The 25,283-nt window shown below is 40.1% G+C and overlaps 1 protein-coding gene across 35 annotated transcripts in view; it reads left to right on the plus strand.

Moving 5' to 3' along the window:
• The window catches only part of cyribb (CYFIP related Rac1 interactor Bb), a 210,522-nt gene that overhangs the window by 164,587 nt on the left and 20,652 nt on the right, over window positions 1–25,283 (plus strand). For 28 of the 35 annotated variants that reach the window (XM_085993531.1, XM_085993547.1, XM_085993550.1 and 25 more), the window contains 3 exons: window positions 1,646–1,728; window positions 14,470–14,591; window positions 17,485–17,590. In XM_085993531.1, coding sequence (XP_085849657.1) covers window positions 1,656–1,728; window positions 14,470–14,591; window positions 17,485–17,590 — 301 coding nt within the window. In that variant the 5' untranslated portion in view covers window positions 1,646–1,655. Of the gene's footprint in view, window positions 1–1,005; window positions 1,089–1,645; window positions 1,729–14,469; window positions 14,592–17,484; window positions 17,591–25,283 lie in introns of those variants that run through there. The other 7 variants (XM_085993562.1, XM_085993551.1, XM_085993559.1 and 4 more) reach the window with 2 other exon arrangements.

Below are 25,283 nucleotides of genomic sequence, written 5' to 3' on the forward strand. Positions count from 1 at the left end.
TTGCATTGTAAATTGGCTTTGGGGTGTTGTCCTTTGTGGGTATGTGTTCAGTTTGTGTCTTTTTTTGTTCAATAGTTATCTTTCTATTTTCAGCACTAACTGTATTAAAATTTATATGTTGAAGAAAGTAACTTTCACATTTTAAGTGGTGCACATTTGTACAGATTAATAATTTTATTCGTGTATATTTGGTCCACTTTTTTTTTTTAAGTATGGTATGTCAGGCCTAAAATGGGGAAAAATGTTAGTCATAAACTAAAAAGACGAAGAGGTGACCTATTCCATGACCTCTGCTAAAACTGCTTTTAAATAGAATACTAAAGGATGTGCAAGAATAGTTAAATGTTCTCAGGTTTGTGTATTTATTCCTTCCCTTTGTGGGTGAGCTAAAGCATTGCCCTGAAGGCATGGCTGGCATTGAGAAGTTGCCAAGTGGCAAATAGTAAGCAAAAAAGCCTGCATCTTAACACTCTGGCACATTATGTTAGAAGATCAACTATGTAATGTCGCACATTTTATGTGCCTTTAAAAACTCAATTTGGTTAAGATGCTGCCAACATATTCATTGCTCATATTCAGTTAAGAAGAAAACAATCCTGAATTTGAATGATTGAGAGAATTTGTGTTAGCTGCTATAATAAAAATGGCATTCCCTCAACAGCTGTTTTCTATATAATAAACTGTCTAAACTCCTTTTTTCTGATCCGGTGAGTGAACTTGTGCTGTGCTGTTGTATATCAACTGAAGTCAACTTCTGTATTGACAGTTTGTATGAAGGAACTTCAGAGAAAGATGTTTTTCATCTCTCCAGTGTGGCTCAACAGCAACATTTTAAGAAGAACAACGATCATACTGAGACTTTGTTTCTAGGAAATGTGCCTCAGCCGCAGAAAATCTCTGCCAAACCACACACAACAGGTGGAACCCCAAAGAAGCTGGCTTTAACTGAACCCAGGGCCCTACTGAGAATAGTTGGAACTAAATGATTTACCATTTTATTTTTAGGTTTGCTGACATGGGTAATCTGATTAAGGTGCTAACCAGGGACATAGACCACAATGCTTCACATTTTTTCTTGGATTTTGAAAGTAAGTTTGATCCTTCACAGCTGGTGTATACAAAGTATGTTCTGTCTCACCAGAGTGAAGGCCAGTGCAGGTATTAGAAATGCACGCAACAGCAGGATAATATCACTTAACAATGGTTGCATGACCTCTCCATTGTGGCTGCAAACTCATCCCATGATTTAATTGTTTTCTTAAAAAAACGTTTTTATTTGTTTTTATTTAAAAAGCTTTTTAATTTCCATCCACTGATTTCAGGTCCTTTTGTCAGGGTGGCTGTTATGCCTGCAAACAGTTTTAACTATGTGTCTCCGGGAAAGGGGATAAACGTTAGTGACATCTGGCACATGTCACCGCTTACAGTGTAACCAAGAAAACCACGCAGCATTTCTAGTTTAAACAGTTAGCACAGCTGGTAAAATGCTTTACCTGTAGTTGCTTTAAACCATGTGAGCTGACAGTGGATTTCTATCACATGCCTTGTAGTCTTTTAAAGGCTTTTTTTTCATTGCTCCTCACTTTGGGCTGTTCTACATTTAAGGGGAAAAAAAACTTTTTTTTCTTCCTTCTTGTCTTGGCAGGTACCTTAACATGGGGAACCTTCTTAAAGTTTTGACATGCACAGATCTTGAGCAGGGGCCAAATTTTTTCCTTGACTTTGAAAGTGAGAATGCTCTTTATTTTATATTATTTTTCTGCCTGCAGTAGACTGCATTCATTTTACATTGCACTTGTGTTTGATGCATGTTTAAATTGCTTTGCATGGTAAAGCTGAAAGGGCCAGCAATGTTAATTTTTTTCCCCAATCTGGCTCAATCACTAAATTCTTGTAATTACATGATGGGTACTGAAATACATTGCGTAATAGATGTGAACTCAGATGTGGCTGACTGGTGAATGTGGAAGGATAAAAAGGTTCAGTTCTGTATAATTACGCATCAGAACTAATGTTCTGTACACAGTTAACTTTCCACCAACCTGTTTGATCTGGACGTCTTTCCTTTTTGCAGATTTCTGATTACATTCACCTTTGAATGTTTTATTCAACTGATAATTTGTCTCATTTTGTTAATATGTAATAGGTTTAAACTTTGATTTGCTACACTATATAGAATGTTGTTGACCAATTTAAATCATTGGGAACTTAATAGACCTAAGTGCTAGACTTATGCTTGTGAAAGAGTTAAATTGTGCAAATCTTTTATACATGTTATACACTTTTCCATGTATTTTTGAATGGTTCAGTGTCCTTGTAAGAACGCGGAGAAGAAGAAAAGCCTTGGAATCTAATTTTTTGGGACATAATTAGGTCTTAACATATTGCCCAGTCAGTCTCATCTACCCATCTCTATTTGAATTAGCTTGGCTGGCATCTTTACTACTCCAGTTGCATGGCTTGCAGAAATGTACAAAGCATGCTGTACAAGGGTCTGAAATAAACCGTATTAAACAGTAGCTTTGGAGCACCATGCCTCCTTTTCCTGCTGTATGCTGATCTTTCTGAATATGAAGTGTTTCTTTGTGGTGTTTCTGAACATAGAGTGTATATTGATGGCTGCATCTGCATGATAATTGCACCTACGTTAGAATATCACTTTATTAAATCTTATCACAATGTGTCACTTCAGTACAGGCACCATGTAGTACACTTTGTAAAGGTAGTTTTGTATACACTTTGACTACACCCCACCATCCCTTCTGGGTCCCTAGTCTGTCAATGAGCTTGCCTCTGTAAAAGCTACCTTTTGCTAAGTGAGGAAATTAAGCAAAAGACTTTTCCACTATTCAGTGCCAACACAATTTTGTTTAGTTGCTGAGAATTGTACTTGCTGGCAGGATCAATTTTGTGTTTGACCTTACTTTGCTGCCATAAAGTGTGCTGCTGACAACTTGTTAAATCTCATCACAGTTGTAGCTGGCAACACTGGTATGTAACCTCACACCTGCAGTTTACATGTATGGGCATACAAAAGTACTGTGGAGAGGGCTGCTATGAGGTTAATTACCTGACAACATTTAATGGCTGAAGCACCGGAGCAACATCTTTCCGTGACATGTCAGCTCCCAATATTTGTACAGGCAAACTTCATTTTTAAGACCTTCCCTTCAAATCATTGACTTAAATAAGATGCTGTTTTGCCAGAGTGTGTTGGCCTGTAATTAATAGTGAAAAGAGCAATTTTCTAGAGGTCAGCATGGGACACTATCACCTAAGTCTTTAACTGCATGGTGCTTGTACTTCACTTTATTTTACTTCATCTGTGATTCTCTCAAAATTATTATATAATAATCTTGTGAACTGTAACCACTACATTGCATGCTGACTGTGGATTTGTGTATATCATCTTTATTTGTTGCTGTGTTTAGGACTGGGATGAAGGAAAATGATGTTTATCTGTGCTTTAAAAAAATGATAATTGTGTATCGATTGACATCACACTGAGCTGTATTTTCTACTCTGTGGTTACTGTTTTCTTCTGGCCTAAAACTGGGGGGAAAAAAAGTCAGGTTCTCTGGTTTTTCCCTACTGACAGTACCTACCAAATTTAAACATTATTTATCAATGGAACCTAAAGTGCTTTGCCAGCTATTTAGTGCAGTGTGTAGATAGGCTGAAGAAATAGTGACTTGCCATTCTCTTCTCCCCATCCCCTTCCCCAAGGATTGTGTTCTCAATTAATTCCCATCAAGACACACAGCAAATGCTGCCCCACTGAGGAGCAGTCTCTAGTTGAATAACTTTTGAGGGCGCCTCATATAAAATATCATGGCAGTGATAAACCTAGTCAATTTTCTCTTCTCTTTAATCATTGGTGCCTCCGGATTGCCTCCTTCCCTGACCCTCTTGCTGATGCTAATGGGTAAAATTGCATGTCACATTTATACAGGAAAAGTTCTGATATCCGGCACCGACGGGACCGGCGTGTTGCCGATCTATCAAAAGTGCCGGACATGCAAAGTCAACGTTGAAGCATACGGAGATGAAAATCTCCGTATTTGACAACAAACACTGTTGCTCAGCAACAGCTCGTAAACACTCGGCCCGTACCTTGAAGCATCTCTAAAGCTGTTGCGAAGCTCCAAAGACGCTTTCCAGAGCCTGCCTGTTAACAGAATGCTAGGAGAAGAAAAAAAAACGAACTAAAACGGCTGCTGATTTCTGCCGTTAGAGCAAAGTTTCTGGCCATACAACCTCCGGATAAACCAAAGTTTCCTGTATTACAGGATCACTTCAGGTAGAAGCATTGCTTGCTGGCACTGTGAAATCCACCCCACTAACTATGCAGGACAAATTCTATAGCAATGATGGCAACAGACAATGTGTAGTTGTTCAGAAACACAATTCTTGACTAATTTCTCTACACTTCAGACTTACTTCAATGGCTGGGGAACATAAGAACATAAGAAATAGGAGCAGGAATAGGCCATTTGGCCCCTTGAGTAAGATCATGGCTGATCTTCTAACATAACTCCACTTTCCTGCACTATCCCCATATCCCTTGATTCGCTTAATATCCAAAAATCTATCGATCTCTGTCTTGAATATACTCAACGACTGAGCGTCCACAGCCCTCTGGAGTAGAGAATTCTAAAGATTCACCACCCTCTGAGTGAAGAAATTTCTCCTCATCAGTCCTAAATGGCCGACCCTTTATTCTGAGACTGTAATCCCTGGCTCTAGACACCCCAGCCAGGGGAAACATCCTCCCTGCATCTACCCTGTCAAGCCCTATAAGAATTTTATATCTTTCAATGAGATCACCTCTCATTCTTCTAAACTCCAGAGAATATAGGCCTAGTCTACTCAATCTCTCCTCATAGGACAATCCCCCCATCCTAGGAATCAGTCTGGTGAACATTCGTTGCACTCCCTCTATGGCAAGTATATCCTTCCTTAGGTAAGGATACCAAAACTGTACATAATACTCTGGGTGTGGTCGCACCAGGGCCCTATATAATTGCAGTAAGACGTCTTTACTCTTATACTCAAATCCTTTTGTAATAAAGGCCAACATACCATTTGCTTTCCTAATTGCTTGCTGTACCTGCATGTTAGCTTTCAATGATTCGTGTACAAGGACACCCAGGTCCCTCTGAATACCAACATTTCCCAATCTCTCTCTATTTTAAAAAACACTCTGCTTTTCTATTTTTCCTACCAAAGTAGATAACTTCACATTTCTCCACATTATATTCCATTTGCTTTAATCTTGTCCACTCACTTAGCTTGTCTATATCCCCTTGAAGCCTCTGCATCTTCCTCACAACTTACATTCCCACCCAACTTTGTATCACCAGCAAACTTGGATATGTTACATTTGGTCCCCTCATCCAGATCATTGATATAGATTGTGAATAACTGAGGCCCAAGCACTGATCCTTGTGGAACCCCACTAGTTACAGCCTACCAACCTGAAAATGACCTGTTTATTCCTACTCTCTGTTTTCTGTCCGTTAACCAATCCTCAATCCATGCTAGTATATTACCCCCAATCCCATGAGCCCTAATTTTGTTTAATAACCTCTTGTGTGGCACCTTATCGAATGCCTTCTGAAAATCCAAACACAGCACATCCACTGGTTCCCCCTTAGCCATTCTGCTAGTTACAACCTCAAAAAAACTCCAAACAGATTTGTCAAACACGATTTCCCTTTCATAAACCGTGTTGACTCTGCCCAATCCCATTATTATTTTCTAAGTGCCCTGTTACCACATCCTTAATAATAGATCCTAGCATTTTCCCTATCCCTACTACTGATGTCAGGCTAACTGGTTTGTAGTTCCCTGTTTTCTCTCGCCCTCCTTTCTAAAATAGTGGGGTTACATTTGCTACCTTCCAATCCGCAGGAACCATTCTAGAATCTATGGAATTTTGGAAAATGACAACCAATGTATCCACCATCTCTATAGCCACCTCTTTCAAAACCCAAGGATGTAGGCCATCAGGTCCAGGGGATTTATCGGCTTTCAGTCCCATTAATTTCCTCGTGTACTTTAAAAAAAATTAATACTAATTTATTTCAGTTCCTCATTCTCGCTAGACCTTTGGGTCTTCACTATTTCCGGGAAGTGTTTTGCGTCGTCTTCCATGAAGACAGACACAAAGCATTTGATTAATTTCTCTGCCATTTCCTTATTCCCCATTTATAATTTCTCCTGTCTCAGCCTGCAAGGGACCCACACTTACTTTTGCTAATCTTTTCCTTTTTACATACCTATAGAAGCTTTTACAGACTGTTTTTATGTCTCTCGCTAGTTTACTCTCATATTCTATTTTCCCTTTATTAATTTTTTGGTCCTCCTTTACTGAATTCTAAAATCCTCCCAATCCTCAGGCTTACTATTTTTTTGGCAACATTATAAGCCACTTCCTTTGCTCTAATACTATCTTTAACTTCTTTTGTTAGCCATGGTTGGACCACTTTTCCTGTGGGGTTTTTGTGCTTTAAAGGAATATATATTTGTTGTAAATTATGTATTAATTCTTTAACTGCTAGCCATTGCTTCTCTACCATCCTACCTTTTAATGTAGTTTCCCAATCTACCTTAACCAACTCGCCCCTCATATTGACATAGTTTGCTTTGTTTAGATTTAAGACCCTAGTTTCGGATTTAACGAAATCACTTTCAAACTCACTATAAAATTCGATCATATTATGGTCACTCTTCCCTAAAGGCTCCTTTACTACAAGGTTATTAATTAACCCTTTGTTGTTGCACAATACTAGATCTAAAATAGCCTGTTCCCTAGTTGGTTCCTCAACATACTGATCGAGAAAACTATCTTGCGTACATTCCATGAATTCGTCCTCCACACTATTACTGCAAATTTGGTTTGCCCAGTCTATATGTAGATTAAAGTCCCCCATGATTACTGTATTACCCTTGTTACATGCGCCTCTAATTTCCTGATTTATACTCTGCCCTACATTACAACTACTGTTTGGGGGCCTATAAACAACTCCCACCAATGTTTTCTGCCCCTTGCTGTTTCTTAGCTCCACCCAAACTGATTCTACTTCATGATTTTCGGAGCTAAGATCCTTTCTCTCCACTGTCTTTATCCCATCCTTTTATTATCAGGGCTACCTCTCCTCCTTTTCCATTTTGCCTATCTCTTCTAAAAGTTAGGTATTCTGGAATATTTAGTTCCCAACCTTGGCCACATTGCAACCACATTTTTGTAATGGCTATTAGATCAAACCTATTAATTTCTATCTGTGTTATTAATTCATCTATTTTGTTGTGAATGCTTCGCACATTCAGACAAAGTGCCTTTAGCTTTGACATTTCTATTTTTCCCTGATGTCACCTTAGTCACCGATGTCTTACTACCTTTGTTACTCTCTCTGTCCCTTTCTGACCCACTCTGCTTATTTTTACCCAAAACTCTACTCTGCTCTAGAACCTTGACATTTCTCTCGCTGCTTTTAAATTTACTCTATCCTGAATCCTCTCACCCCCCCCCCCCCCCCCCCCTTAGTAGTTTAAAGCCCTGTCTACTGCCCTAGTTATTCGGTTCGCCAGGACACTGGTCCCAGCCCGGTTTAAGTGGTGCCCGTCCCAATGGAACAGCTCTCACTTTCCCCAGTACTGGTGCCAGTGCCCCATGAACTGAAACTCCTTCCTCCCACACCACTCTTTGAGCCATGCATTTAAACCTCTAATCTGTTTGTCCCTGTGCCAATTTGCGCGTGGCTCAGGTAACAATCCAGAGATTATTACCCTTGAGGTTCTGCTTTTTAATTTGGATCCTAGCTCCTCAAACTCCCTCAGCAGAACCTCATTCCTAGTTCTACCTATGCCGTTGGTTCCTACGTGGACCACAACAACTGGGTCCTCCCCCTCCCTCCCCAAGTTCTCCTCCAGCCACGAGGAGATGTCTTTAACCCTGGCACCGGGCATGCAACACAACCTTCGGAACTGTCAGTCGCAGCTGCAGAGAACAGTATCTATCCCCCTGACTATACTGTCCCCTACCACAACTACCTTCCCTTTCACTCCCCCCACTTGAAAGGCCTCCTGCACCATGGTGCCATGGTCAGCCTGCTCATCCATCCTGCAGGCTTTTCTCGCATCCGCACAGGCAGCATGAACCTCATACCTGTTGGAGAAGTGCAAAGGCTGAGGCTCCACCAGCACTGCACCTGGGGACCCCTTACCTGTCTGAGTTGCAGTCACACCCTCCTGTCCCTGACCACTAACCAGACCTGTACCACTACCTAACCTAAGGGGTGTGACTGCCTCCTGGATCAAAGTGTCCAGGTAACTCTCCCCATCCCTGATGCCCCCCAATGTCTGCACCTCAGACTCCAGCTCAAAAACTCTGAGCTGAAGTTCCTCAAGATGCAGACACTTACTGCAAACATGCTTGTCAGGGATCACAATGCTCTCCACAAACCCCCACATGCTGCAGTTGCAGCACACCACCTGCACTGCCATCCCTATATGACCTTGTTTCATTTAATTCCATTTGTAATTAGGTAACTTAGTTTACAGTGTGGTTTCTTGACTGCTTACTTGATCTAGATTAAGTTATGGGTACTGAAATTCAATATCTACCTGTAACACAAAGCACTACAAGTAGTGTAGGCAAAAAGCAGCAACTCCTTCCCCCTCCAAGTTTCCACTCTTTCCAAATTCCCAAATAAAACACTGTTTAAGTACACTCTGTTTTAATCCTGCTCTGTGCAGACCTATGAAGTTCCATGCAGGCCAGCAATTTGAAAATATTTGCCCTTACAGGGCACCATTCTGCATGCCTGTGGCCAGAAAAACAGGCAGCTAATACTACCAGGGACATCCTTTAAATTGCTTCTCTGGCTCTATTAGCATTGAAGTTGCAGGAAAGCACTACCTCCAGAGGCAGTAGTTTACCCTCACTTGCTTCACGGCACTGCCCCTACCAGGGCTGCTGTAAACCGGTATGCTGTAAGATAAATGCACCTATAAGGCATTTTACTGTTGCTGGCAGGTTAAACCAACAATTTAGTCCCGGGATTAAATGGTGTCAATGATGCCGTCAATTTGAGATTTGCAGGGACTGAGTAACTTTAAAAAGTTGATTTGATACATGCAAAAAATTAAATACAGTATAACTCTGGGAGGCAAAATGATCACTTATATTTTGGTTTGAAAGATAATTATTTGTTTTAAGTGTTAACATTTCCATTGGGTAATGCTCATTTAAAATATATGTCTTATTGTAAGCAGCTGATTCTATAAGTCAAAAGGGGAAAATGTGGTTAAAGTAAGATTAAGGCCTATTAGAAAAATTACTCACCAAACCATTGGAGTTTGGAGATTCATCTCATCCCTAAGATCCATTATATATACATGTGTATATATATATATATAGTTTGCTTTCAGTGTTGTGCTGTGCTATTTGCTGCACTTCAGTAGATGAGGCTGGCTCATTAATCTACTAAATTTGCATTGTTTAAATAAGATTCCTCCATGTCAACCAATGAATAAGGAACACAAAATGATGTTTTTGCCCTTGTTCAGTGGAGATGAGAAGTTCTATTTACTTAATAGCTTTGTGCTTGTAGCAGATTGAAGCTTCACTGTGTTATTGTGATCATAAGTGCTTATAGCTCTTCTGCATGCTAAATGTATACTTCAGGTGCTTTATCCAATGATTGTACTTGCTTGCAGTAATCTGAAACCATCCATATTTACATTTTATACAACAAATTCAAACAGTATACATGGTTGCTCTGTTTTGTAGTCAAATAAATTATATGGGTCAATATCTGCTGCTATTCAGTGTTCTGTGTGCATCTATTCTACAGTCTTCTGCACTATTTCTGATCAGACATTTTCAGTGAAATGCCAAAGACTGTTGATTATATTTGTGTACTTTAGTGTTCACAAAGCCAAAACATTTTGGCAAAATTTTTCATAGCGCTGAAAAACATGAAGCCCGCTGTTCCAATGGAGCTAACGTTTTCCCCACATTACTAAATACAAACCAGTTGTTACTAACCTTGATCTATTGATTGTCCATGTTTTTGCCATTCATGTTATCTGTGTCTTTTTGTCTGCAACATTTGTTTTTTTTTAAATTACAGGCGAATTACATATCTCATTAACTGTGGGTTATAACTGATTCTTAATCCATTATTGTTTTCTACATTTGTTCTGGATAAAATATTTGTCATAATTACAATTAAGTGTCTTAAGTGTCTTCAAGTTATCCATGTGCTAGTTACAAGTTTGCATTATTGACCTCTTGATAAATGTTTGATTCTGGGTTTTTATTTACAGATGAAATGATTGTTAAGTAATTAAAAAGCCATAAGAATATTTTTTTACAGCACTGTCTGGTCAAGGCTGATGTAGGTTTTCTTTGAAGGAGAAAAATATAATCTGTTTTAATACAATTGGTGTAAGTCTACAGTAACTGCTAATGGTCCAGTAGAATTCTTCAGAATGACTCTGAATTTATTAGATAGTGTCTTAAGATTTATGTTTCGGCACATTACAAAATTGAAACCAGGCTACGCCACTAGAATATTTACATCAATAACTCGCACTTAGTTTGTTCAGTCCGACAACAATTTTGTTTGCGAAACGTACACATTTTTTAACTTGATTTAGCTTTTTATGGAAGCTTCATTGTGCCAATTCATAAGGGGGAAAGTAGTAAATGGTTTCTGTAATATATAGTAGCTTTAACTTTAGAAGTAGTGATTATTTTAAATCAAGTATTTTGTCAGGAGCACAGAAACCTGGAAGATAACATCATTGATGCAGTCTTGAGTCTCACAACATTTACTCGTTAAAATTGACATGTTTATAAAATTCATATTAATAAACAATAGAGTCACAGATACTTATTAACAGTAAATATGTAAAGAGCCAAATGTGTGGGCACATCAACGATTAAAGCTGCAGGCCCAAAAGTTCTTGCATCATTCTTACAAATATGGATAAGAGGTAAAGAAGCAAACTTGTTCTAAGATTAATTTCTAGTAATATTTGTTCCAATGATACTGAAGTTTTACGATACTTAGATTTGAGTTAGTCGATGTAGAATGAAAAATTCTACCAAAAGTGGACTGGACCTCCCCAAAGGTCGGTCAGGTAGACTGGCCATTGTTCTCTGTTTAAGCATCTTCTACATACTGTAGGACTGAAGCCTAGCTTAATTAGTTCTAGGAAAACCACATGCTTAGCATGCACAAAAACCTTATGTCTTCGTAAATGGGCACTGCTACATTTGTTCTTTTACTCCCACACCTTATAAAGCCCCAGGACCTACACCACTGCATCAGTTTAGTGTTCTCTATTCTTCGTGTTTCCAAAACTGGCCAGACTGTTTACATTTTTCAGGTATTATTCAGGGAATCCATGTCAGTTGCCAACCCTCCAGAACAGCCATCATAAATACAAAAAAAAAATGAATCGACGCTGTTAGCAGGATCAGAAGCGCTTTTTACAAGTTGTATGGCAACAATCAGCAACCAATCACATGCACTCGAGGACAATATAGAAAGCTGTAAAAATAAGCAAAACAAATTAGTACAAACAAAGGCCACAATTAGAATTTTAACAATGAATAAAGTGTGTTCTCCCAGCTGGGCTGTTTTCATTCTGTATGTCTGCCTGCACTGATCCATGCAATATACTGTTTGTATCAAAGCAAACCCAAGTGCCTCCACAGTTAGGACAATACATCAATGCCGACTTCTGCCAAAGGCTTTAAAAACTCTAAAAATGGAATGGCTTGCTCAGTTGGTACATTTGATGCTTCTCACCAAAACATAATACTGCTGTTCACCTCATTTGTCTTGCATTCTGAAACTGCAGCTGTAAAGAGCAACTACACTGTATGTCCATGAATACTCAACACAAAATTGCCAAATGGGGAACAACCCCAACACAGATGTTTGCTCTGGTTCAAAAATGCTGATCTCTATGCATCTGGCTATCCCAAGACAAGCCAGTGACCAAGCACCAGATAATTAAGTAGATAGTTGAGTGCATTGAAGTGCAGGGAACAGGTTAAATATTATTTCAACCATTCCATTGGTGCTTCCTGGGCATCATTCAATCATATTCAGATTGATTAGGATTTGTAGGACTGCCTCATGGTTAGCTGTAATGTCAATTGGACTTGTACATGATAATAATACCGTTGACAAATAGATCCTGCCAACTGCTGAGGCGATTTCTCCTCTGGTGACCTCCCGCCTCATGAGCTGACACTGGTAATATTCCTACGGTGTGGGAAGAATGCTTAAATAAAGATAAATAGATTACCTGCTTTGTACGATCATTCTCATTCTTTGAATGATGTGCATTCTCCTCACAGCACGCTTCAAACTAACCATCCCCTCAGGCCCTACTGGATCTAGTCTTTTGAGGATTAGGATTTTGCTAATCAGGCAGAAAATGAACTGCTGCAATGGTATGGGTCCTAGATTTTAGGACACAGAAGAAGACGACGATTAGTAGGGGGACTTGGCCATGGTGATATTTTTATGTGCAGGTTAAGCAAATGGTCTCCCCAGCACCAATCAAAGTTGGCGGAAGATGCAAATAATATGAGAAGTTGGGAAGATCCTACAAAGTAGGCAATCTTTTGCAGTCCCCTTATGCTGGGGACATGATTCAAGGAGTTTCAATGGGTTTACTATAATTCAGTAGGTAAAACAAAATGTCGAATCTCAAAACATGAACTATTCTGATTCCTAAATATAGTTCATCCCATTGGTAACTATGCAGAAGTTCTAGTGACAGAACTTTGGTACTTCATTATTCCACTGGCCTGTTGCACTTTAGAATGATACTTTTTGCATGTCTGAATTTCTTCTTCTACCTTCCCAAAAAGAAAAAAGCTGCTCAGAGCAATGGAATTTTGAACTTTGGCAGCTGTAATCATATAAGCTTTGTTGTATTTCTACTGGACCATCTGGTGCTGCAGAAAATGAAAAATAAGACCAAATGTTGGAAGGAATGAGTATGTTTTTAAACAAAAACGTGAGATATGGAGTGCAATTCTTCCAACTTGTACTTTAAAAAAAAAAAAAAATTGGGAAAATTTATATTTATACTATAATGTATTAAACCTACTGAGGAACAGCTCTTCACCTTTTTAAGTCCCAGATATATCAAACATTTATGACAATTTAATAATTTTAAAGTCACATAAAAATAACTGCAAGTTAGATATTTTATAATTGCATATATGACATTAGTCTTTCTACCATTGGTTACAGTATTTACAAGATTTGTGTTTAAGCAAGGTTTTTTTTTTAAACACTGCTATATGCCAAAGATTTTTTTTTAAGAATAGCCATAATTAAATTATGTGGCAATTTCATTACTAACCTAGTATTATACACACTGGCTTAGTTTATAGTCCCTTTTTATTGTACCTGATTTTTAAAATCTCTTTTTAAGTAAATTAAATACTGGACTTTGGAGTTAAGATGTAGCATTTTAGGTCAAACTATTGACAATCTAATATCGGCTGTTAAAAAGACTCAATGAGAAGTGGTTTGTTTTAAAGTAAATGCTATTCCTTTTGAAGTGATGCTTTGTTTTCTTCAAATGGGGTACACCTCCCCACCTGCCTTGGATTCACAACTGTATGACGGAAGCTATTTTGCACCTTAATTTGCTGTTTGTCCTTAAATTGCCATTTTACAGTTTTGCTCCGCAGCTGTTTGACACTTTATTTTCCTTACAGAAGAAGCATAGTATCTGATGCATGAAAACTATGAACATTTTGAAATACAATATCTGAACCTTTTTTTTTTTAAATCTGTACTTAGGAGCACAATACTTCCCACTTTTTCATCCAGTGCTGGTATAGGCACTCTCCAAAGGTTAGGTTAAAAGACCTGGTCCTACTTTAAGTATTCCTATAATTTATGCTTTAGTATAGTTCCAAATCAAAATGGCACAACAACTCTGTCAATACCAGTCTCTATACCTTGATCTTCTTTTCTACCGTCCAGTTTCAACAAATATTCAAGCACCATTATGCCTTGTAAATGTAGTTTTTCTTATTTAGAGTTGAACATACGGGATGAGAACAATTATCCCACAACAATCTAGGATAATCTGTTGGTTAGTTTAACCTAGAATTATAATGTTAAATACCATAAAATCTGGTGTCTAAATCACACTTCTGTATGTTTGCAATCTATAGAACAACTTGCACACCTGTTTTTGGCAGTGATTTTAAAAAAAATGGTTGTTTGTAATTTGTACAATTGCAGTTGAAAAACAAAAGCTCCAAGAATCCAAATGCAGAATGCATACATTTTTATGTGACCTTAACTTTAATGTAGTATTCATGCTAATGTCTAATGTTCTTTAATCAGCTTTGTTTATTGAATTACTATATTGAATTCTGTTTATACTGAATACTTATGCACTACTGTTCAGACGCACAGCCTACAGAAGCTGAAAGAGAAGTATTTAATCAGGTGAATGTAGTGTTAAAGGATGCAGAGGGAATCCTGGATGATCTACAATCGTACAGAGGGGCAGGACATGAAATAAGAGAGGTATTGTATTGATTTTGATTTAAAAAAATTTTGTTGTTGCTTTGATCAGTAAATGAATTACAGAATACAACCCATTAGCTGTATTCTCTATAAAGGACCCATTAAAGAAGCTCTGTGGAAGAAATTAATTCTGTTCTAATTTTGAATGGCTGGCGAAAGGCTGAGCCAGAGGCCAAGTGCTTCCATGCATAAAAAGGAGAGTAAGTCCACGGACAAGTCACCAACGGTATACTTGTGCATCTTATTCACCAGCTTACACATTCAGTAAGAAAGAACTTGCATTTATATAGTGCCTTTCAACATCTTCCGGATAGCCCAAAGTGCTTTTATAGCCAACAAATAACTTTTGAAGTGTAACCATTGTTGTTTTGTAGGAAAATGTAGCAGATGGTTTGCATACAGCAAGGTCCCACCAACAGCAATGGGATGAATGACCAGTTAACTGTTTTTGGTGGTGTTGGCTAAGAGATAATTGTTGGCCAGGACATAGGGAGATCTCCCCTGCCCTTTGAATAATGCCATGGGATCTTTTATGTCCAACTGAAAGGTGTTGGACAGGGCCTTGGTTTAATGCCTCAACATACAATACAGTACACACTCAGTATTGCATTGAAGTGTCAGCCCAGATTATGTGCCTTAACCCAGGCCTTCTGAATCAGAGCTCTGAGTGCTAAAACGGAAACATGGCTGATACCAAGAATGCAGAGCCACTATGGACCTTTTTAGTGACACATAGTTGAATGTTAATAGCAGATCTTATTTTTGTATACCTCCACCATCAAGCAGCTTGTGTTCAAACTGGGGCTGACATAAGTAAAATATATTCTCTGATTAGTTTAAAAATGGGCTCTTGGAACAAGGTGGTGATTGATCTTGATCCAATCATGTCATTGACTTGACTAGGTCAAACATATTTATGCCATAATTCAGAAGTCCAAACTATTTGTGGAATGGATGCCATTGTCCATTAGCAGGGACCCTGATCTAGGGACACAGGCCTAGAAATTGGGTTGGGGCGCAAAAGCCGCCTGAGCGCAGGATTTAGCGCAGCGATCGGAGTAATACCGATCGCCAGAAATTCAGTTTCAGTGCCCCTCGAGGGACACGGGGCGAGGCTCGAGGCGCTCCGCGTCCCTCTTAGGGCGCTGAAACTGATTATCGCAGCGCAACGTGCGGCACGGCACGCTGCGGTACTGCAGGCCTTCCTCCCACTGTTAAGGGGGAGGGGCCTGCAACAACGCGATCCCCGCTCGCGAGTGCCGGCAAATGAGCCCGGCACCAAGGAGAAGTGCCGGGCTCTCGGGGAAACAGCCGGCAATGCCGCGGGGGGGGGGGGGAGGTTAGGGGGACGGAGGTGCTGGCAGGCGGCTGCCCTGCACCTCCACCTTAACTTGCGCCGCTGCCGGCACAGTAAGGCCCCGTGAACTGGGCGCGGGTAGCGAACGGCGCAACTGTGGCGTTCGCTACCAAATATCGCGAATGGGGCGCTGCGCACACCGATGACGTCATCGGTGGCGGCGCAGCGCAACAGACTAACACCACCATTAGCGCCCCTCCTGAATATCGCGGGAGGCGCAGCCAGTGGCGCTACAGCCACTGCCTGCCTCTTTAGGCGCTAACCGGTGGCGCTACTCACCCAATTTCTCCCCCACAGTCTATTAAGTTCACACTCTTGCCTAAGCAATTAATACGTTGTCAATGTACATTTTTATTTTAGATTTAAAAAATAAACATTTGGGATAGTACCTTGAACACATATTCCCCCCCCCCCCCCAAGCTTTTCTTCCATTCTGATGATCACATAGGCTTTAGAGTATTCATGTTTACTAACCTCAAAATATTGAGAAGCCTAACTGAATTTGTTGGAGGTGCTGACAATCTAGACATTTAAAAATACCACATATCAATGTGAGCCCCTTCAGATTATTTGTAGCAAAAACTTTGTACTTTGTAGAGTGAATCCTTTTTCCCTAGCCTTGTCTTCCAGAATGGTTTACCAAGTGTCTTTCAGTGGTAGAGCTCTGTAGTTACAAAGTCTAAACATATATCCTTAACCTGATGATTAGCTAGTGAGGACTAAGAATTGTATGTGGAAAATTCGTGGGTTGATATTTAAGCCGATGAATGTTCTTGATGAACTTGGATATGGCAATATTTGGAAGTTGATACCTTCCCAGGAACTAAACTTCATATGGGCCAACATTCTGGTTTTAGCGTTGGTATATTTTTTTGAGTATAGGTGCTTTTTATCCTGGGAAGGAATGAAGATTTCAGCAAGGTTAGACCTAACAATCTTTAATGCTTGAGCCTTTAGCTTTCCTTGTAGTGTAGCATGCCAGCACAGTAGTCATCAAAACCTTCTCCATTGTATTAAATAGTGAGCTTTGGTTGTCAAGCATACACAGTTTTCCACTTTGCAGTCTAAAAAATCCCAGAGGAAGCCTCCAAATGTGAATCTAATACCAAATGCATCAGTTTTATGGCTTGGGAGTCAAGTTGGTCCAGGTGGAAATTAATATGGACATGAGTCTATTGGATTGAGTAGTTTCATGACATTTGCAAAAGCTTGTAAATACAAATTTACCACAGTCGTAAAGTGCATTAGCAGACAAGCTAAAAATTGCTAACATTATTGAAGGACTTGCTGCCATCTGGCACAAGAACTAGAATTTTCTGCCTGGAAACTCTTAGAGCATGATGCGTTCCTAAAATTCCGTTGAAGCATGGTGCATCCTCCGAAGTGGAGATATCCAGGAATAAATCCTTTTAAGGTAGCCCAGGATCTCATTTCAACTCGTATATATCCACTTCACTGTTGTGCTTTTGTTTTGTTTTGAGATGATATATGTGATGTGTTTCTTTAGTCTAAAAATAATAACTCTTTATTTTAAAGGCAATACAACATCCAAGTGATGAAAATTTGCAAGAAAAAGCATGGAGTGCAGTGTGTCCACTAGTAGGAAAACTAAAGAAGTTCTATGAGTTCTCCCAGAGATTAGGTGCATACATTTTCTTTGGTTCATAAAGGGGATATGTTAAGACTTCTTGTTAGTTTTTCTTTTGCTCTTTTTCTTTCCTTGTCAAACGGGACTTATTTGTCACAATTCATTAACATCGTTAGAAATGCAGTATTGTGAACCAAAAGATAATGCTGTAAATGAATACCAATGTTGTAAATGAATACTGTTGCTGTGTGGGCCAAATGGTTTATAAATATTGCCAGAAAAAAAGGTCTTTGTAAGTTTCAAGACATTACATGGGTGAGCACCTTTTTCTGACACATGGGCCTAGTTTTTCAGTGTGCCGTGAGGCGGGCTTTTAGGCGGGCGGGGGGCAAAAATCCCGAATTCGGGGGTCGACACCATCCCACCCAAAACCCGCCTCCACGTAAGTTTCAGAGGAGGCGGGTACCCGCCCCACACTGGGACCCGCCGAGGCGGGAAGGGATTAGTGCCAACTAACTGCCTGTTAACAGGCAGTTTTTAGCCTAATCCCTATTTTGAGGGGTGTCGTGTGGGATTCCCGACAGCTCCAAACCACGCCAGGTTAGAGCCGTCGGGTTGAAGGACTTGGAGGGGTCGCGATGTCGGTGTTCAGGTGAGTGATGAGTGCAAAGGTAAGTGTGTTTGGTGTGTTTAAAGTGTGTAAAGAAGTTTAAATTACCTGTACTTACCTTAACAGCCTTTCTTCCTGTAGGCGTCGGGAGTCCATCACTCAGCCGGCACTGAAAGCTGAATGGCTGCGATCTGTCAAAAGTGACAGCCTTCAGCTTTCACTGCCGGTGACAGTTCTAACTGAGTCTGCGTAGAAGGATTCAGGTTAGAAGTCAGACTGTCAGTGTTTGACAGCTTCAAGCAGCTGTGAAACACTGATATTTCATCTGTCAAAAACTCTTGACAGATGAAATTTCAGTCTGTTACATCACCTGTTGCTGGGTGGCCCTTAATTGGCCTGCTGAGCCCACTGGGCGTGCTCAACAAGGTCAATCAAGGGAAAATCGCGTGGATTGGCCGGATGTCGATGTAGGCGGGACTAAAACCCGAAAGTTGTAGTCCCGCCTCCTTCCCGACAGCTTAATGAAAATCGACCCCATGGTAGCAGCCAACATTAGAAGAGTTTGCATTAGCCCCTTTGATTAATAATTCTTTTTGACATTAAATTGGGTTTGCTGTATTTTATCACATTTATTTTTTATTCTTAATAATGTTGAAATCTGAAATTGTCATTGTAAGGCTGTAAAAGTCTGTTGAGAAATAGTGCATCTAAAATATGAACAGCTAGGCGTATAATTGGTGAAGCTTCATTTCTGTCGGGTGTAAAGCACTGAAATCTTATTCTTGACTGAAGTAATTAAGGAATCTATGATTTTTGAAATAATTTACAATTGGTGCATCATAATATACCAATAGTTACAGCTAAATGAAACTGGTGGTAGTTCAGGATTTTCCCATGAAATGATGGTCTGTTTGGTGGGGAAATAATATTTTAAATGAGCACATTAAACTGCTTTTAAGCTTGTGCACATTTAACTCTGATTCTGGGAGTCCAGCACCTTCAGTTTACACTGCTAAATCCAGCTCCCTTATCCAGGTGGCAAATTATAGACCTATGATTCTGCCGCCAGGGTAAAGGAGCCAGATTTGGCAGTCTAAATGCAGGAGTTGGCACGTTTCAGTGGCCTCCTAGAATCTGAAATAAAGAAGCACCAGTGTAAAAGCAGCTTGAAACAAATGGATGACTTTATGTCTTGTTCTAGATCTATTTTAATTGCAGGTTTGCAGTGGAATCCTGTGGTGCTGCATCATGCCACGATTAAATTAAGAATCTGGTCACTGCCAAAAGTCAATGTGATCAAAGAACTCTCCAGTTTCGGTTTAGCATCCAGCATAACGTTGGCTTTGAGACTAAAAGATTGAGTAACAAATAGAACACGTAGGTCAAATATGTGATTTTGTGTTGCTACAAAATAATTTGTTCATCAAGGATTCTTTACTATTCAAAACCACTTGTGATATAGTGAAGAAACCAGTGAATTTTCATTTAATTATTTTTGTTTAAAAAACGATTACAATGTTGTAGTTCTCTGGCCTGCACAGTGCAATGAAACCTCGCAATATCTCCACTGATAGACTTTAATTGCTCTGATCCTTCCTGTGTTATTGCTTAAACTAGATTTAAAAGTTACATTTTGTTATGGTGCTGAAAAGAATCTACCATAATGCATAGTTTTTAAAAAAAAAGCAAAATGTGGTATAAAATCTCTCCCACTAAATAAGCAGACTCAAAAGAGAAGCCTTCCAGTTATCAAGTTATAAAATGAAAATTATATTAAGTAGATCTAATCTAAGGATAAGTGCTGCACCATTAAATTTAGTCAGACATGTGGGTGTAAAAGTGTGAAAAGAAAGACTACACAATTTTCTTGATCATTTCTTAAGTGACCAATCTTTCCACACATCAACATAAATATGGCGACTCTAACTCTATCCTTAGACTGTTTATTACTCATGGGATTTCCATAGATTTGCTCAGGATATGTCATATAGAATTACGTAGAAATGCACTTGTTTATGCAATTGCATATACCAATATATTTTGATTTTTAAAAATTATATATTTATATGTTAATATATAAAAGGAATATTTTGTGTACTTAAACAATAGTGAAAAAGCAAAGAGGATTTATTGGAAGATTTTCTTAATAGCTAATCCAAAGGAAACTGCATTAAATGTGAAATTCCAAATGGCTTAATGGACAGAAGGTAACTTTAAAAACTGGAGGAGCAGCGAGGTTGAAAATAAATGGGGGAATTTTGGCAAGGTGAAATAAAAAAAGTTAGAAAGGCCACACGGGAAATTAATGTGGAGGATGAGCTGAGCTGGAAATAAAGCTAGGATAGAAATGAAGGGTAGTGGCAAGTCGGCCTGTATTTGGGTATAGTTCGGAGTCGAATTGTATCCTTAAAAAAAAACTCACTGTGAAGGTCAACTCCTGCTGAGTTAGATACTGGGAATCTAGGCATTGAATTTAGCAGGAAAGGCATTAAGGGGAGCCTGCAAGTGGAAGTCTAGGTCCTAGTGGAAGCAGCAGGCATTGATGTGACTACTGGCTGGGCTAATGCCACAACAACAACTTTCACAACAACAACTTTTACACCAACAACGGCAGCAACAGCAACCACTTAAAAGCATTAACAGCAATGCCATATTGCTACCCCACTGTCTCAAATCATGAGACAATCAGACAAGGTTCTATACAAGGTTAACATAACTTTTCTGCTTTTGAATTCTATTCCTCGAGAAATGAGCCCCACTGCTTTATTTGCACTTTTATGGCATTTTTCAACCTGCATTGCCACTTTTAATAATTTGTGAATCTATACCCCTAGATCCCTTTGCACTTCTACTCCATTTAGTCTCTTATTTTCCAAGGAGTAGGTAGCCTCCTTATTCCTCCTGCCAAAATGCACCACCTCACACTTCTGTATATGGAAATTAATTTGTCATTTACATGCCCATTCTGCAACTTTGTTTACAGTAAAATTAACATCACTTTCCCATTTTTTTCTGGCTTTAAACAATTTTCCAAATTTAAAAAAAGACTCATATATTTTTGTTTCTGAAAAGGCAACCTTTGTTGTCCCCAGGCGGTTTGAATCCTTCAGCAGACAGATGTGCTAATTGAGTTGGCCTGTAGAAAGTGAGGTGCCTCAACATTTCTAAAAATATAAACCTGATGCCAGAATTCTGATTTTTCAAAAGTAAGCTCCAATTTTCTCCACTTTTTATGTTATTACGGTTTTTATTAACTTCCATTAGCAACAAGACTAAAACCATAAATCTACCCCTGGTGCAATATTGGATTTATTAAAAAGTAGCAAATAAAAGTAAGTTAAACTTGTGTTAATCATTCCTCTTCCTTCTGCTAAAATGCTTCCTTGCTTCACCTCATGATTGAAAGCCTGATCTTACAAACCCATCTGCAGTAGGATCATTTTATTTTAAAAAGTGGATTCACGTACAGCTCAAAATTTGCACAAACTCATTTCTTATTTCCTCTGCTAAAACATATCACTGCCATCTGACAGCAACAAATTCCCTTCTTACTCATCTGTTGCAGGTAAAACTCGGTGACTCACTCACCTGTAACAGGTTTAATAAGATGAGGTACACATGGTTATTTACTGATCTCTCCCACCGATTTTTAAAGCTTCATCCAGCCCCAGAGTTTGCCCCCGCTCAGACTGGCCCCACTCAGAAATGCCACGGTCAGGAATGGCCCCGGCTCAGACTGGCCCCGCCCAGGAATGGTCCACTCAGACTGGCCCCGCAGGGAGCGCAGAGTTTGTGTACCACAGGCCCCCAGAATTGTGGTGCCAAAGGAGAAGGAGGGAGATGCTGCTGCCCTCATCACCATGGCAACCGGCTGAGCGCGACTCCTCTACAGCTTCTGCCTGCAGCATGTGGAACTTCTCAGAGGCCGACACAACCAACCCCTCATCATGTGGCCGCTGCCCCAACTCTCATTACTTTCCAATTCGGATCAGCTCAGATCGCAAGACTCGCAAACGATTCAGCATTCTGGGTATTTGTATATTAGCCCTCTCCCCTACACCAGTTGTCCAGTTCTCTGCACGGCATTTCAATTGAAGTGCTCGCTAGCTGTGGGACGTGTGCGCAGTGGCGCACCTTAGAGGGAACAGTGGCCACCGGAGCTTGTAATGGAGTCAGGAGACAGACGTGGGAGGACTAGGGCTGAGATAGTGAAGCAATCTGTACCCGCATACAGCAAGACCTGAACAACATTCAGGCTTGCGCTGATAAGTGGCAAGTAACATTCGTGCCACACAAGTGGCAGGCAATGACCATCTCCAACAAGAGAGAGTCTAACCACCTCCCCTTGACATTCAACGGCATTACCATAGTCGAAACCCCCACCATCAACATCCTGGGGGGCCACCATTGACCAGAAACTTAACTAGACATAAATACTGTGGCTACAAAAGCAGGTCAGAGTCTGGGTATTCTGCGGCAAGTGACTTACCTCCTGACTCCCCAAAGCCTTTCCACTATCTACAAGGCACAAGTCAGGAGTGTGATGGAATACTCTCCACTTGCCTGGCTGAGTGTAGCACCAACAACACTCAAGAAGCTTGACACCACCCGGGACAAAGCAGCCCGCTTGATTGGCACCCCATCCACCACCTTAAACATTCACTCCCTCCACTACTGGCTGCAGTGTGTACCATCTACAAGATGCACTGCAGCAATTCGCCAAGGCTTCTTTGGCAGCACCTCCCAAACCCGCGTCCTCTACTGCCTAGAACGACAAGAGCAAGCAGGCACAAAGGAACACCACCACCTGCAAGTTCCCCTCTTAAATCACACACCATCCTGACTTGGAAATATATTGCCGTTCCTTCATCATCGCTGGGTCAAAATCCTGTAAAATAAATAAAATAATTGTGCCTAGATTAGAATAAATTTGGAGAAGTGTGTGACGTGTTACAGGGAATGTAATGGAAAAAGCGTGAAGGAGCGTGCTACATGCATTCTTTTTAGTAAGAGTTGCTATCTCATGGCTTTGCACATGGAGTTGAGACCGATTGTAGTATTCATATCAAAAAGGGTTAGAGGGTGGTGAATAATTAAACCAAGTGGTGGAGGGGGTGGGAGTCAAATGGAGAGTGGGGCGGTGGACAGGAGCGAGGAGGAAAAGCGAGAACAGTCTTGTAAGGGGGGAGCAGGAAGAAAGGAAGGCCAATAAACAATCTAAATAGAAACATAGAAGCATAGAAAAATAGGAGCAGGAATAGGCCATTCGGCCCTTCGAGCCTGCTCCGCCATTCAATATGATCATGGCTGATCCTCTCTCAATACCATATTCCCGCACTCTCCCCATACCCCTTGATGCCTTTTGTGTCTAGAAATCTATCTATCTCCTTCTTAAATATATTCAGTGACTTGGCCTCCACAGCCTTCTGTGGTAGAGAATTCCACAGGTTCACCACCCTCTGAGTGAAGAAATTTCTCCTCATCTCAGTCCTAAGTGTCCTACCCCGTATCCTGAGACTGTGACCCCTCTTTCTACACCCCCCAGCCAGGGGAAACATCCTCCCTGCATCCAGTCTGTCTAGCCCTGTCAGAATTTTATACGTTTCAATGAGAGCCCCTCTCATTCTTCTAAACTCTAGTGAATACAGACCTAGTCGACCCAATCTCTCCTCATAAGACAGTCCTGCCATCCCAGGAATCAGTCTGGTGAACCTTCACTGCACTCCCTCTATGGCAAGTATATCCTTTCTTAGGTAAGGAGACCAAAACTGCACACAGTACTCCAGGTGTGGTCTCACCAAGGCCCTGTACAACTGTAGTAAGACATCCTTTCTCCTGTACTCAAATCTTCTTGCAATGAAGGCCAACATACCACTTGCTGCACCTGCATGTTTGCTTTCAGCAACTGGTGTACAAGGACACCCAGGTCCCTTGGTACATCAACATTTCTCAATCTATCACCATTTAAATAATACTCTGCCTTTCTGTTTTTCCTACCGAAGTGGATAACTTCACATTTATCCACGTTATACTGCATCTGCATGTATTTGCCCACTCACTCAACTTGTCTAAATCGCCTTGAAGCTTTTTTGCATCCTCCTCACAGCTCGCAATCCCACCTAGTTTTGTGTTGTCAGGGTGGGGGAGCATAGAAGAAAAGTGTGAAAACTATTCCGTTTGGGAGAGGGTGGGTTTCCATGGGGCACCCTCACCATTCTGTTACACAGTGCTCCAGTAAGAGCCCTGGGGGAAATACCACTGTACAACCATCAAAGGGTACTTCCTGGGAGCCCAGGAAAACTACTGCAGTGGCCAAAAGAACACTGGGTGGGTACCTAATGACAAATACATAACTACAGAAGAGGAGTATGAAATTATTTGGAAAGGAAGTGCCAAAAGTAGTTGTATTGAGTTTATACATAATAATTACAATTCTAAACACAGTTTAACCTCATACTAAGATTGCTGTAGAGCCATCTGGTGGCCATGGTGTGAAAGGACATGCAGACTCAAATCAGCAGAATTCAATAGCTGCTAGTGTTATACCTAATGTTACATGACATTTAATATTGAAAACACCCATTTAAGTAGCACCTACAGGCATAACAAGTATTGTATGGGATTTGCCTATTGATTTTAATATTTAATGGATTTAATATTTGGGGCACAAAATGTGTGTATAATTACATCATGGGATACTAGCATATGAGTATTTAACGTGTTTGTCTTAACATTTTCTGCAATTTTAGGCATTAACCAATATAATATAATTGTTTCGAACTTTGCAGCAGGAAATGATCATATTTTAGTCAGATCCCATGCCTCTCCAGTGAAAAGCAAAATATAATAAAAATATTTATAAATATTATATAGTGGTTAATTTTTTTTCAAGGATAGATATTGCAACAGGCCAACAGAGAAACAGTCGTGAAATAAATTCTGGAGACAAACTTTTAAGTCAAAATTGTATTATAGGAAGTTAAACTGATTTCATTAAGGTAACATTCTGTCACTGTAAAATAGAGTTGAAATTAATAAGAGGCATGAGCTACAATACATTATATGTAGAATAACAGGATGATGTGTATCTAGACTCAAGTTGATTTGCTTCAGTTATGTACAGAAGTGGCAAAGCCA

The sequence above is a fragment of the Somniosus microcephalus genome, chromosome 7 (genome assembly GCF_052327205.1).
Source record: "Somniosus microcephalus isolate GS21.2 chromosome 7, FLI_Smic_1.0, whole genome shotgun sequence".
Lineage (NCBI taxonomy): Eukaryota > Metazoa > Chordata > Chondrichthyes > Squaliformes > Somniosidae > Somniosus > Somniosus microcephalus.